Genomic DNA, 15,824 nt, shown 5'->3' on the forward strand with positions numbered 1-15,824 from the left:
TTTTGACTTACTCAAAAATAGATGTATGCAAGTAATATAACAGAAGGAATTTATAAAGATTGAGGTACATAAGATATAAATGTGAGTAGATAAGTGATGGGCAGGGGTAGGTAATTTGTATGTAAGAATATTTATTTCACAACATTGCGACATGTACGGAGCGGGTCGGAAGATGGTTTTTAAAAAAACTATTTAATATGCTAAAAGAAAGATATATTGAATAATTGACACGTTTTACAAGTTACTATGATTAGAATTACTTATGAAAACAACAGCGGTTTCCTATTGCATTCCAATCCAATCGAATATCAATGAAAACAACAATGGCATTGACGTCAAAATGGGAAACTCAGCACTTTTATTTTATATTCTAGGTAATAGTTATTCCGATATAACAACCCCCCCGTTAAGATCGATCATCACATCTTAAAGTGATGAGAGATTTCGAGATGAATGCGTGCTAAATATTGAATGCTAAGTTGGATTTACGTCGAGGCATTAAAATATAGTTGTACTTTATATGACAATTACAAATAGGAGAATATAATTAAGATAAAAGTAAAACATCGAGATAACGATTATTCTTAAGTCTAAGATAATAATCTTTTAATCTAGGATAAGAAGACTTGAATATAATTAGTAAAGAAACAAGTTGAACAATTACTCTAAAGTTGTTATTAAAATAAGATTGATCATCGTTAGTTAAGATCGAATACAAACTATTAAAGTCAAGGTTAGGGTTGACAATAGGAGTTGCTTAAATAGCGTTTAGTTATACATTAAAGAGTAATTATTAAGATCTAAACTTATAAAATAACAATATAGAAAGAAAGAAAATTATAGTCTAATTCACAACCATGTGCATTCGTCCCAATTTAGTTATCGTGAGTTTTGCTAAACAAAATGTTTCTCTTAATAGGGGTTGGTGTTACCCGTAAATCTTCTACAGATTCTGACTCGTCCTTATTGATTGGTGTTACTGAGTCACCATGAAATACAGTTTGAGAAACGGGAACCGATTTATTTTTAGTATTATGACATTGATTAAATATTTGAATGCAACATGGGGCGTTAGTTGAGTAGAAGAACTTTCGGCTTTTATATAAAATATATAATAAAGTTAGCAGAGAGATGCACAGGCTTACAGACAGATAGTGAGTGCTATAAGTTTGAAAATGAGATGGATTTTCTATTTTATTAATCTCTTCTTCAAAAGATTTCAAATGGATACTGGCCTGTAGTAGAGAATCAAGGTTGTCTAAGTTATTTAGTTTTGAGTAAGGTAATCGCTGTAAAGTTTTATTCAACTTAGAACGCTCACAACAGTCATCTTGTAAGATGTCGAAATTGGATATAGTATTAGTAACATTCCCGATAATTGTTTCGCCAACAGCGGCAAATTGCAGCGTTTTGTAAAAAGCTTTACAATTCCTGGGCAAGGTCAAGATACCAGTACCAAACAAAATAACATCGGAATTTATATCCTTATCATTACAAGCTATGTGACACTTGCCAGGTTCAGATTGTACAAAAATCCAACGGTTAAAAGTTAACTTATGAAATAGATCGATTGAACCGTGAATAAGTTTCGTTACACATATGTCAGGAAGTTTGTTAATTACGTCACTTAAGAGAGTTGTTTCACACGTAGGATTGGCGATCGCTGAAAACACATTAGTTAACACGCACACATAACACTTATCACTTATTAACTTGCACTTGTCTATGTCTGCTATGAGTGAATAAAACATTCGATCAGCTGTAATCGCTACATATGAGCTAGTTGGCTCGATAAGAATGTAGGTATCGGGTTTCGACATATCGTATGGGACAGGTAAGGGAATTATCCTATATAGGTCGTAGATTTGCGGTAATACTAGAGGGATCTTGACAACAATAATAACTCTATTTAAATGAAAGAAACACGCAAGTTGCGAAACATCGATTAGACTGTGTATATTCTGCAACGTTAAAGGTATAGGAAGTTCATAATGGCCAGGAAGGTCATTCCTATGCTTATCTAATTCACTATACAATTGGTGTGGACTCAGTACAGTAGGATGCAAAACGTTGAGTTTCGCGAAAAGAATTGCATTATTAATATCTTCTATATCGAAAGACAATGTCATTATAATGGACTCTAATGATTGTAGTAAAGAACTTAACTCAGATTTAATTTCTAATTTATCGTTATTATTCACTACCGTTTCTAATATTTTGTGGATTGTTTCCATGTTCCGTAATATATGGTTTTCGTTTTCATTTACTTTAGATATGGTGTTGTTGAAGTATGAAATAGTTGATTTTATCACGTGGATATTGTCTTTCATGAGATGAGCAAGACGTTTTTCATCCGTCTGTACTTCTTCTATGGCTTTTGAGAATTTCACTGCGTCATCAGAATCTAAAGTACCAAAAATGGTTTTCAGCAATGTGCCACCGATGTCCATGAGACCTCTTTTAGGACGTCTACTAGGTTTTTCATCGACCAATAAATATGATATGGAGGAGAATTTGCTTACGTTAAGAATGTGACGATTTTTTAAAGCGGATAATGAATTAATACAGTCGGTCTGTATTTTAGAAGAAGTTAATGAATTGCAGAATACGTTAAGTTTTTCAAATAAGAATTCGACTTTATCTAAATTAGGTTGTACGTGACTTATATCTACGTATGCTATAACATTCCAGTCACTATTAGTAAACTTAATATCTAGGAGCTTATCAAAGTAAAGTCCGGGACTGCTGACTATCGAAGAAACGTATTCGCATGAGATCGGCGACGGCAGCGTCGATCTGAAATAACAATGAAGTACTTATGTATCTATTGTTACGTCACTAATATTATACTGTTACGTCACCGGCCAGCTTGATTTCGTCGTAGTGGTGACGTACGTATTTGCGATTAATGAGCAGCGTAACAGAATGATTGCCATTTAACCTTATTATTTTGTATGGGCCTTTCCATACTGGAGATAGTGCCTTGTTTTGCTTATGGTGGCAACGGACATATACCATGTCTCCTGTTTTATAGGATAATGGCTTCGTGCGGGAATCGTAATAAGTTTTTGATTTCTCTTTTGAGGATTGAATGTTTTCGAGAGCTTTCTGACGACTATAGTATAGTCGGTGATTAAGGGCTCGGATGTAATCTGTATAAGTGTTAGATTCGAGAGTATCGATACTTGAAGGTAAATAGGGTTTGAATCCGAAAAGTAATTCCAGGGGTGAATAACCTGTGGTGCTATGTATATTTGAATTATACGCTATCATAGCACTGGGGATGTAGAGGTCCCAAGTATGTTGATTTTCACCTATATATGACCTGAGGTATTCTTTTAGGGTGGAATGACTACGTTCGAGTGCACCACATGTTTGAGGGTGGTAAGGAGATGCGAACACGTGTTTGATGCTGAACAGTTTCTCGAGTTGTTTGAAGAGATCAGAGCAGAAGTTGGTGCCCTGATCGGATATTATTAGTTTAGGAATTCCCATATGGGATATGAATAGAACTAAAGATTTCGCGGTTTCTTCAGCGGAACAGGATTGCATTGGATAGGCCTGAGAATATTTAGTTAAGTCATCTTGTACTGTAAGCAAAAATTTATATTTATGTTCGTGTGTTTCGGGAAGAGGGCCGACTAAATCGAGGTAGACCTTTTCATTAGGCCGAGATGCCGTTGATGTGATAATCATAGGGGCCCTATTTATTTTTCTTAGAGGTTTATTAATTTGGCAAGAGCGACAGTTTTTCACATAATCCTCGATATCTTGCCTCATATTTCTCCACCAGAATTGGGTTTTGATTCTGTCAAACATGCGTGATATACCCGGGTGACCAGCTAGAGGAGAGTCGTGGTTATCTCTAAGAATACGTTTGACTTCATCAGGTGTCGGGTATCGAATAGAATTACGGTAGATGTTGATTTTAATGTTCGTGTTATGAAATAGAAATGATAAAGTATTGTAGATTTTTGTGTATGATAGTTTCGTGTATGGATCTGCAAAGTCCGATATCGCGAATTCTTTTTCTTCCATGTACCAATATTTTATCATATCTCTATAATCACGAACCAGGTTAAATATGTCCTTGTGAGTCATTTCGTCATAGTGATGTACTTTTAGAAATAAATGCGTGAATAAATGATCATTGTTAGAGGTGGAGTAAAAAGTATATAGTTCGCGTTCTATGTCGCGGATGTTAGGTTCGCTAGTGGAGGCGTCTATAATATCTTGGCAATAAGGCACAGATTCGTCTAAGTCAATGGACGTTGGATAGACAATAAGTTTACACTTTGCTTTCATTAATGACTCATTATGTTCCTGGATAACGGTGTCGAATGTCACGTTATGGTGTTTTATAATTTTAAGGAACTGCTCATAAGTTTCTGACGTGGATGGTGAATCGTGAGAGACCTCTTCGTCGTTAGATGTCATTGCTGGATTGCAGATAATCGAATCGGAACCTTCGTTATCTTGCAATACGTTTACAGGGAATCGAGATAAGGCGTCGGCGTTTGCGTTTAATTTACCTTTCTTATATACGATTTCATAATCGTATTCCTCAAGCTTCAAACGCCATCTAATGAGCCTAGATCCTGGATCTTTGACATTGAAAAGCCAGACTAGAGGTTTGTGGTCGGTAATGATTTTAAATTTTCGACCAAACAAGTAAGGGCGAAATGTTTTTACGCCAAATAAAATCGCTAGGAGCTCCTTTTCAATAGTCGAGTAGTTACCCTCGGCTTTATTTAGTGTACGCGATGCATACGAGACGGGTTTGTCAGACCCGATTGCGCCTTGAGATAGTACAGCTCCTATTGCGTAATTAGAGGCGTCGGTAGTTAGGAGAAATGGTTGTGTAAAATCAGGATATTGGAGTAGAGGTGCGGAGGTTAATTTATCTTTGAGAGTGGTAAACGCAAGTTCTTGGCTCTGCGACCATTGAAATATAGCGTCCTTTTTCAGGAGGCTGGTCAGTGGTTTAGTGATTTGAGAGAAATTACTAATAAAACGACGGTAGTAGCCGACTAACCCAAGAAATGATTTTATATCCTTTGGATTCTTGGGAGTAGGGAATTGAGAGACGGCCTTAACCTTCTCGGGATTTGGACAAACACCTTTATCTGTGATTATATGACCGAGATATGCAACCTCGCGTCTTAAGAACTCGCATTTATCCGGTTGAAGCTTTAAATTAAATTTTCGGATACGGTCGAAGACTAACCTTATTTTTTCCATATGAGATGTTAAATTACTGCTGTAAATTATGACGTCATCAAGATAAACATATGCATGGAGGCCTTGGAGACCAGAAAGGACGGTGTTCATCAACCTTTGAAAAGTTGACGGGGCGTTTTTAAGCCCAAAAGGCATTCGTAGGAATTCATAGTGCCCTGTAGTGCTAGAATTTGTATTAATTGAAAACCCTGTTTTTTGTGCGTCTAGGGAGTTCATTTTGATCTGATGGAAGCCACTCGACAGGTCCAATGTACTAAAATATTTTGAGTGACCTAACTGATCCAAAATATCAGTAATCAGTGGCAAAGGGTAGCTCTCAGAAACAGTGACGTCATTCAAACGGCGATAGTCTATTACTATACGCCATTTCTTTTTCCCAGAAGCGTCCATCTTCTTAGGGACTACCCAAACAGGGGCGCTCCAAGGTGACGTAGACGGACGTATAATATCTTGATCAAGCATCTTGCGGATTTGTGAGTCCACTTCTTCCTTGTGGCACTCAGGGAAGCGGTAAGATTTTACATGAATAGGGGGCGCATCACCCGAATCTATAGTGTGCTCGATTGCGTTTGTGAATGATAAAGGTTCACCTTCTAAGTGGAAAATGTCCGTATACTGAGAGCAACATTCTAGCAAAGCCTCCTTTTCTTCGGAGTTTAGATGAGAACAGCGTATCAGATTTAGTACTTTTTGTGGTCTATCAGATTCAGAGTAGGATAAAGCGTTGACGCATTCGTTCGAATCAGTGGCAATATCATGTTCAAGAGGTGTCAACTGGACTTTAAAGTCTTGGACCTGTATATCAGAGTCAGTAGTATTTAACACAGTTACGTTAATCCTTTTATTTGGTTTTATAGTAACAAGGCAATTTGCTATGTAAATACCTTCACTTATAGAGTGGTCTAATAATAAACCCTCATTGTTTTTATAATGATTGCGCGAGTAATTAGACACTGCGCATTCGATGACCGCTTCAGAGCGAGCTGGGATGACGTAAATCGGTTGGATATAGTTAATATCCAGATTCTGTCCGCATATATGGACTGATTGTGAGGTGTAGTCTATATTGGCTTTGAAATGATTTAAAAAGTCGCTACCAATGATACCATCATACTCTAGGTTAATGTTATCGTTAACTACATGGAACTTATACTCGTGGTAATTATTATTCAAGATAAATTTTATTTGACAGGTGCCTAGAGTTTCTGAATAAGTGTCAATGTTATTAAAACCTTTTATCTTAGCTATTTCGCTAGATAATTCAGGTACTTTGGTTAAACTTGACCGTTTGACTAAGGTAATACTTGCTCCCGTATCGATAAGAAGACACAACGGTTGAATAGAGAGTGAGGTAGTTATATATACGTGGGGCAATGACACTTTCTTTGAGTATGAAGATATTTCATAGACTGGAATTTCAGGATTTACTATGATTTCTAAATTAGGGTATGGCTGTACCGCACGCACAGCGGATTCATTATGAGAAAGTATATTTGGACTCAACGATACAGGGGCTTTATTAGAAGCGTGTTGAGATGAAATGGTATTTTGACTCGACGAAACAGCGGTTCTCTGGGGAATGTGTCGAGATGAAATGGTATTTTGACTCAGCGAAACAGGGACTCTCTTTGGAGCGTGCTGAGATGTAGAACGATTTTGACTCGACGAGACAGGGGCTCTTGGAAGAGGATGTCGAGATGAAATAGAAGAATGACTCAGCGAAACAGGGACTCTTTTCGACGAGAGGGGCTCGTGTCGAGATGAAATAGAAGATGACTCAGAAACAGGGACTCTCTTTGGAGCGTGCTAGAACGATTTTGACTCGACGAGACAGGGGCTCTTGGAAGAGGATGTCGAGATGAAATAGAAGAATGACTCAGCGAAACAGGGACTCTCTTTGGAGCGTGCTGAGATGTAGAACGATTTTGACTCGACGAGACAGGGGCTCTTGGAAGAGGATGTCGAGATGAAATAGAAGAATGACTCAGCGAAACAGGGAGCGTGCTGAGATGTAGAACGATTTTGACTGGAGCTTGGAAGAGTGTGTCGAGATGAAATAGAAGATGACTCAGCGAAACTGAGGGACTGACTCTTTGGAACTGAGATGTAATATGTTTTTGACTCAACGATTCAGGGACTCTCGAGGGAGCGTGTTGAGATGAGATATTATTTTTATGCGATTTATGTATAAAAGTTCGAGTGCCTAAATTATCCGGATAACGACGGCACGTTTTCGTAATCCGTGAGTTTAGTTTAAAGAGTTATTGTGATCGTCATCGTTCTCACAAGTATTATAATAAGGTGTCGGTGACGGTGCCGACGGCATCGGCGGCTCGAATGTAATATGATTCATCGTAGCTGGTCTATCGCGAGTATGTGGGTTGAATGTATTACGCCGTTCATTATTGTATTTTCTTTTGCGGCATTGAGTAATATCATGACCCTTATTTTTACAGTATTTGCAGAAAAGTTGGGACCCCGAATTATTAAATAATGTTGATGGTTGAGGATCCGACGGGACATGTGGTGGGCCCGTGCGCTTTTGTTTCTCCCGGCATTCAGAGTCTGAGTGCCCGGGTTTACCACAGATCCTACATTTAGGCTTAATAGATGTTTTATATAGGAGGTTTTGTATTTTTTCCTCCTCGAGAGCCACGTTAATCGCGTCATTAAGTGACTTTGGGTTTCTGCATCTGACATTATTACTAAGTCGTGGATTTAACCCTAAACTAAACGTGAATAAGGCCAAATCTTCGGTCATGGCGATACGACCAGATACATCTCTTTTAAGAGATTCAGAGTTATAAATTTCTGATTGAAGATCTGTTAGGCAACTTTCGATACGAAGTGAGAATTGCGCAACAGTTTCATTTGGTAACTGCTTGCACGACTGCAAATCTAACAATAAATGATTGTAGTGCTTTCTTTCACCGAAATTTTGTTTTAGGAAGCATTTCAGTTGGTTAAAATCTTCAAATATTTTATTTGAACATGCAATCTGAGCCTTGCCTTCTAGGCGTGATAAAATATATTTAGTTAACAAGACCGTTTGGCTTGGTGAAGCTAGATCTAATGCGTTCTGGCAGTTGGTAAGAAAAGCGGTAAGTGTATCGCGCTCTCCTTTATAAGGGCTAATAAAATCGCAAAGTACTTTGATTGGAAACTGTTCGCTCATCGAGATTTTCGCACTTTTCCTAGAAGTGGTAGATTCGTTAGTTTCCGTCGACATTATGAATTTAAAGAATGATACAACGCAACGGTAGGATAATAGGGTGGTAAATCGTGTAACACAAATATATGTATAGGATGTACGATATGTGATACCCTAGGTAAAAAGAATATCCACAGTTACTCGTAATTAAGGATATTGTAGCGATAACAGCAAATTAAAATGTTGTACTCACAGACACAGGAACACGAGGTACTCGATGCGCATTTCGGCACTGGGTTAGCACGGTTTCTGGAGTGGCAGTACAGCAGCACGACCTACAGGTCGCAGCCAGCAGCAACGGGGACGTCAGGCAGGAACAGCGGGACGGCAGCGGCGGCCCGTGACACCAGAGCGTTGTCGAAGTTACACGTGGAAGCACCACGTGGCAGCGCGTGGCACCGCGTGGCACCGCGTGGCAGGACGGCGAGACGGCGGCGGCGGTATCGCGAATCGCGATGACGGGGCGTATGTTGAGCCCCGTGGCAGAAGGAATCGGCGGGAATTTCGGACGATCGGCAGGCTTACGCACGATACTCGTAAGGCTTACTGCCGCGGCTCGTCTTTAGAGATGAGACTGAGTTTGTCGAGGTGCGGTTTTGCTCAGCAAGGATAGCAACACCCCGGAGACGGATTACTCGTCGGCAACGTGTAGTTCGCGACCCGATAGGGAATACCAGCGGAACGGTTACGACGATATCAACACTGGTATCCCACTTCTGACACCACTGTTACGGAGCGGGTCGGAAGATGGTTTTTAAAAAAAAACTATTTAATATGCTAAAAGAAAGATATATTGAATAATTGACACGTTTTACAAGTTACTATGCTCGACGGAAGTCCAATCCAATCTGCCCGAATATCAATTAGAATTACTTATGAAAACAACAGCGGTTTCCTATTGCATTGACGTCAATGCAATGGGAAACTCAGCACTTTTATTTTATATTCTAGGTAATAGTTATTCCGATGTGTGTTTCAGAAGTTGGAGTCCCAGAACATGGAGACAGCAGTGCTCGTAGCAGTGCCCAGCCGTGGGCAGCCGAGTGCTGAGACTGCAGCTCTAGACGTGAGCACAGGAGTGGAAGCTGATGCAAGATGTTCTCGCTGCAGGGGCCGCTCGAGAGATCGATCTGTGAGTCGAGGTCGATCGCGGGGTAGGTCCAGAGGACGCTCCAGGTGTAAATCTCGCAGCCGCTCCAGGGGCAAATCTCGTGGCCGCTCTAGGGGCAGATCTCGTGGCCGTTCCAGGGGCAGATCTCGTGGCCGTTCCAGGGGTAGATCCCGTGGTCGGTCTCGAGGAAGATCCCGTGGCCATTCTAGAGGAAGATCCCGTGGCCATTCTAGAGGCAGATCTCGTGGCCATTCTAGGGGAAGATCCCGTGGCCACTCCAGGGGTAGATCCCGTAGCCATTCCAGAGGTAGGTCTGCAGGACCATCAAACAGCATGGATCATGGATGTGGCAAAGAAAAATATCACGATTGCTGTAAGCATACGCAGAAAGGAAGAGCAAGAAAAGAGTCGAGGCAGCATTGCAGACACCATTCAAGAGGGAAATCTAGGGGTCACTCTAGAGGACGATCTAGGAGTCATTCTAGAGACCACTGCAGTGGGAAATGTAGAGGCCACTAGACTAATATTAATGTCGTGGTCGTGGTACTAAGATAAACCAGGAAAATAACTGAAAAAAAAAGATAAAAAGGAAAAACTGCAAAAAAAAAATAAAAAATACAAAATGCCAAAAATACGTAGCGTTAGGGACATGGGGTGCGTGCAGAGAACCTCCTCGCGCGCTCGGCGGCTGCTGGTCCCCCGCGGATGTCCGGGGGAAGGGCAGCTGGCGGGCCGGTGCACCCTGGGCACGGACTAGCATCTCTCGTGGTGGAGCGATACTTGTCTGTGGCGAATTTCTGCATTTTACGCATTGAAGTAGTTTAACATACCTAAGTAATTATGAAAATGGTTCCTTAATCAAATTGACTAATACTTTAATTAAAAGAACTTAAAATAACTAGATTTATTTGCAGCAGCTTTGCATAACATGTTATTGTAAGCAACGAGTTTTATGGCACTCTAGATGAAAATGGCACATAAAACTCGTTGCTTAAAAGCGTTAGCTTTATTTATTTATGGAACCGACTAGTATCTAGTTACCTAGTAAATAGGCATGAGAACAATTGTAGATACTAGACTAAATATCTAAATTAGAAAATACAAACAATTTAATATAACGTAAATATATGGTAGCATGGCAGCGATCTTTTTTTATAAGACGGTAAATGGGAAGACTGATCACCTGATGGTAAGCAATCGCCGCTGCCCACGAACAACCGAAACGCTGGAGGCGTTACAAGCGTGTTGCCAGCCTTTTGGCGCTGTTTTAAACTTTGCGGCACCAGTCCAGCCAAATTTCATGCATGAATCAGATGACACCGGATTAGATAAGTATATTTTAGGTCCTGTGTTGCTGCAGTTGGCATAGCCAGTACCTACACTATAGTAGTCTTTGGACATAGGGCACTTCAGACTGTTGCCCGACCTAACCGTGTCACAGAGAACGACTCACTTCATGTCTATTTTTATTAGAATTGCTTTATCTTATCTGTGCGACATACCTACTGCAGCTTTTTGTATGTATAGTAAGTAGATAATACGTAGTCACAATGCAGTGAATATAAATATATATCTATACTTAATATTATAAAGCTGAAGAGTTTGTTTGTTTGAACGCGCTAATCTCCAGAACTACTGGTCCGATTTGAAAAATTATTTTTGTGTTGGATAGTGCATTTATAGAGGAAGGCTACAGGCTATTAAACATCACGCTATGACCAATAGGAGCCGTACAGAGCGGGTGAAACCGCGCGGAAGTAGCTAGTATTATAATAATTGGTGGTAGATACAGATACAGTACTTGGCACAGACAATGGTCTAGCCGTCCTAGGTACTTAACGTTATGCAGATAGAAATTTCAACGTACGTTTCATGTGGTAGCGTGGCCGAGCGGTCTAAGGCGCTGGTTTAAGGCACCAGTCTCTTCGGAGGCGTGGGTTCGAATCCCACCGCTGCCAAATACTTTTGCTTTTTATCTCCAGTTAAAATAAATTCGAACTTTGTAAACTATATAGATACATTTTACAATACTTATCGTGTCTATGTATACTTGCCTATAATATCTACTACCTACAGGTTTAATGAAAATAAAAACTTTACAAGTAGATCCTTCATTCTTTATTGCATCTTAAAATTAACTATTACTAGAACACACTAATAAAGTTCACAAGTTAAGGTCTAGGACATTACAAAGAAAATTACAGGTTTTTACTTACAAAAACATAATGATAATAACATCTTGAGTCAAAAATAAGTTTTCACTGAATATTAATAAAACACAAAATTGATAGAAATATCGCCAAATATGTACTATCGACACGTGGAAATTAGCAAAAATGGATTTAAAGTTCATTAATATAAATAAAAACAGATTTTTTGTAACTTGAAAGCAAGTTTGTGTACAATGGAACTATGGAGAATTGGAAATATCCATATTGTCCGGAGAATTCTTTTCGTCGCATACTTCAGGAGTCTTACTTTCTATAGTAGATAAGTCCTTTTCTTCTATAACGGAAAGATTAGGAGTGTGGTCTCTTGACTTTCGATCGTGAGGCGTTTTGGAGTCCCTATGGGAACGGCTCTTGGAGCGACGGCTGCCTGATCGAGAGCGTTTGCGGTCTCGGGAACGAGATCGCTTCTTGTCTCTCGACCTAGACCGTTTCCTGTCCCGAGATCTAGTCCTCTTACGATCCCTGGATCGAGATCTCTTGCGATCTCGTGACCTTGATCTTTTTCTGTCTCTGGAACGAGATCTTTTTCTATCTCTAGAACGCGACCTCCTGCGGGATCGTGAGCGTTTCCTACGAGATCGTGACCGTGATCTACGTCGCGACCTCGAACGATCGCGCTTTCTTTCTCGAGATCGTGTTCTCTCCCTTTTCTTTGACGGAGACCTGTCTTTCTCTTTTTCAATGTCTTTTTCTGGTTTATCGTCTGCTGGTGTCGACGCTTTGGATTTTATTTCAGAAGAATTGCCATTACCGTTAGTTTCGGGGACTGGTTCAGGTTTAACTTCTTCTTTTACTTCCTTCTCCACTTCTTTGGGAGGTGACTTAGATTTATCCTTCTTCTCCTTTTCAGAAGAGTCCTTCTTGTCTTTACGATCCTTGTCCTTGTCCTTATCTTTATCTTTGTCTCGCGAACGGTCGCGTTTGGAACGCGAGCTGCGGTGCCGAGACCGCGACCGTGACCTCCGGGAACTGCGGTGACGTGAGCGTGATCTGTAAAAAGAAATTGCAAATTATAAACACTGATTACAATAATAACTTTATCAATTAATCGATTTTATTTTAATGCTTCATGCATACATACATCCGATTGGACACATTGACTAAATTAACAACATCGGCGCTTTTTATCAGTCTACCATTTCATTGATTTTCATGCAAAAATCTACTGCATGCTTTATACATATATGGGAAGAATCCACCAGCCACCCAAATAGGTTAGTAAGAACTGACTCGTTTTAAAGTGTTAGTAAACCCACAAAAATATTAGTTTCAGTAAGAATAGTTATTGATGGTAAAGTACTGTATCAGTGGCTAACAAGGCAGTAATCATCCCATGACTACACACAACACATATATATCCATTCCCACCACCCAGATAGTTTCAGCCGTTTCAATAGGTTGTTCTATTGAATCGGACAAAACTGACCTAGACCGGTGCTTGTGACGTGACCTGGAGCGGCGCGAGCGATGGCGGGAACGTGAGCGGGAGCGCTTGGAGCGGTGACGTGAGCGTGAGCGACGAGAGCGGGACCGAGACCGCCTCCGCGAGCGGGATCTAGACCTCGTCCTGGAAATAAGATAATTTAAAATTAGCCGGGTTTAACAACCATGTTTTGTTTTGTGTGTATAGTATAAGTAAACGTGTCTATAGAAAGTATAAGGGGATTAAAGGCGTGACGTTATAAAAAAAGACGTTATAAATGTATAGTATAAGACCTCACAGAAAACCTGGATTTATAATTTAAAATATTGGTGTGAAATTGTCTGACCATCTAGAGCATGCATTGTGATTACCTATTATAAATGCTTCGCAATATAATAATTTGACCTTGATTCCTTGACCCGAAAGTGACACATTTGCAGGTTGATTTATTTTTACTTGATATCATCTGATAACAAGCATAAAGTAACAATTTATTGCATCTCACTGATATTTTAATATCAATTGGGTACATAACCCAATGTGAGGATTTAGATTAAATGGTTTATATTTTTCACAAACAACACGATTTTGATGATAAATTATAAACTATTCAGAGTGCAATAAAATTTAATGTTTCCTAATGTTGTGCAATAATAAGCAACAGATTTGAGCTTGCAGATGATACTTAAGCTATGTTAGAGCTAGAGATTATGAGATGGGCAGACATGCTCCATCGTAGGCCGCATTATCACTTACAATCAACAAGATTGCGGCCGAACACCGACCCATTCTATGTAAAAATACTATTGAATTTTAAAACCTGAAAAGTCTGATAATGTCGCAACTACACCTAGTTCTAGGTTAGACCTAACTTATATGCTAGGTTGTAATTTTATACTGAAAAATCATAAAACATACCTTCGTTTATCCTTAGACAAGAGACCTATGACAGGGTCAATGGCAGCTGAGATCAAGTTCTGGGCTTCCTTTACCCTGCACATAGCTTCCTCAATTTCCCGTTGAGCTGCTTCGTTACTCTTTGTTTGTGGTTTGCAAATAGCTTGAGTTGCATGGTATACCTGTAACATTTGCAATATTATGTTTAGATAGATGATAAATGAATAGCTTTGTAAGCTAAAAGTGTTTATTCTACAAGATGGATTCTGAGGTAAGCCACTTCTTGAATATATTCTTATAAGTGTAATTGGAAAGTTTTGTTGACTGCATACATTTTTAAACAAAATTGTCATTAAAAACAAATATTCGTAATCAATCTCATTATCTCATTATATCCTCATTTCGGCATTATTAGCAATTGCAGTGGTTTTTTAACTTTTGTGGTCTTTAATTCCAATCTAATTCACACAAATGGTAATGAATTTTAAAATTGTATTTGTTCATTAGGATTCATTACTTGACTATGATTTAATTACGTTGTTGTATGTTGAAATGCAGATCTACATGAGAAACGATGTGTTTGCTATTGTGTCTCATTTCCCGATAGACAACAGGTTTTTAGTTCTGAACCTCAAAATTAGTTAAAAAATATAAGGGGTTAATTAAATACAAAGATTATTGTCATGAATAATTGATGAAATAATGTCTTACCTTGATAGTTTGTCCTTCAACAGCGCTACCGTTCAACTGCAGCGCTTTGATAATAGACTCCTGTTCTGTCATCTCAATCAAAGCATACCTCTGCTTATCCACTTCTCGGTCACAAAACCTCATGTACTTCACCTCACCAGCTTGACAGAAGTGATCAATCAACTGCTGAGAGGTCAATGACTCCACATCTCCAACTAGAACTGTTCTTCTGATTTCTTCAATTTTCCTCGAGTCGTAAGTCGCCGGTAGCGGCGGGTATGGCGGCAGACCCAACGATACCATCTTCGGATCATGAGTCTGGATCACCTGATTCGGAGGTACACCGTCTAAAGCGTTGATAACATGCGCCGGCAAACGTGGCTCCACAGTACTCAGTCCTGGCACCAAAGTCCCATTGCTAGACATCTCCAAAGCCTTGTGCTCGTCAGGAATCTCTCCCGACTGCATGGGAATCACAATAAGAGCACGATCAATGAACACGGTGTTGGTCATATGCTGCGCAACGTTCACAGTTGCCGAATCGTAATATTTTACGTAACATATTCGAGACTGCACCGGACACGATACATCTCTGATTGTTGGATACAACCTGATGTCGTCTATCTTCCCCAAATATCCAAAAAGCGTTTGCATTTGATCTTTGGTAGCCTGGGGAGCTATGTTGGTGACTTGAATCACCCTCGTGCTGCCCGAAACCATCTTCGATGATTTGCACATTAAAACTATGTATTATGAATACTTAGAAGTTAAATAAGAGTTTTAAGCACATTTATAATTAATTTTAACACTACATTTTCAACAATAACACGCAAAAACTATCGTAAAATATTTTTACAAGACAAAATACCACACGCTTCACGCTTGTCGTTGTCGCTTTCTATTATACCACAGACTATAAAGACAGAATAGTGTTACCAACTCTCTAAAAATATGTTCTCACAACTATTTGTACAAAAACCTGTGAAATAAAATATGATTTAAATAAATAATTAGAAATTA

At 39.4% G+C, this 15,824-nt stretch overlaps 2 protein-coding genes and 1 non-coding gene across 4 annotated transcripts; 1 reads left to right on the forward strand and 2 right to left on the reverse strand.

Moving 5' to 3' along the window:
* Positions 1–345: 345 nt before the first annotated feature.
* LOC118266955 (uncharacterized) lies at positions 346–9,414 on the reverse strand. Its single transcript, XM_050694845.1, has 2 exons — positions 8,646–9,414; positions 346–2,796 (listed from the first exon to the last, which is right to left on the reverse strand). The coding sequence occupies exons 1-2, from the start codon at positions 8,675–8,677 to the stop codon at positions 876–878; spliced, it is 1,953 nt and encodes a 650-aa protein (XP_050550802.1). The 5' UTR covers positions 8,678–9,414; the 3' UTR covers positions 346–875.
* A 2,025-nt stretch (positions 9,415–11,439) lies between these two features.
* Positions 11,440–11,521, forward strand: Trnal-aag (transfer RNA leucine (anticodon AAG)). The gene has a single exon. It is a non-coding gene; the product is annotated as a tRNA-Leu (tRNA).
* Positions 11,522–11,666: 145 nt separating this feature from the next.
* On the reverse strand, positions 11,667–15,716 carry LOC118266089 (probable splicing factor, arginine/serine-rich 7). 2 transcript variants are annotated; one of them, XM_035579460.2, is made up of 4 exons: positions 14,826–15,716; positions 14,136–14,296; positions 13,221–13,361; positions 11,667–12,784 (listed from the first exon to the last, which is right to left on the reverse strand). In XM_035579460.2, exons 1-4 carry the CDS (start codon positions 15,540–15,542, stop codon positions 11,974–11,976), a joined length of 1,830 nt encoding a protein of 609 aa, XP_035435353.1. In that variant the 5' UTR covers positions 15,543–15,716; the 3' UTR covers positions 11,667–11,973. The 2 variants fall into 2 exon arrangements, with proteins under 2 accessions (XP_035435353.1, XP_035435354.1); XM_035579461.2 differs by having other exon boundaries at positions 13,245–13,361; positions 14,826–15,708.
* Positions 15,717–15,824: the final 108 nt, after the last annotated feature.

The sequence above is a fragment of the Spodoptera frugiperda genome, chromosome 7 (genome assembly GCF_023101765.2).
Source record: "Spodoptera frugiperda isolate SF20-4 chromosome 7, AGI-APGP_CSIRO_Sfru_2.0, whole genome shotgun sequence".
In the NCBI taxonomy this organism is placed as follows: Eukaryota; Metazoa; Arthropoda; class Insecta; order Lepidoptera; family Noctuidae; genus Spodoptera; species Spodoptera frugiperda.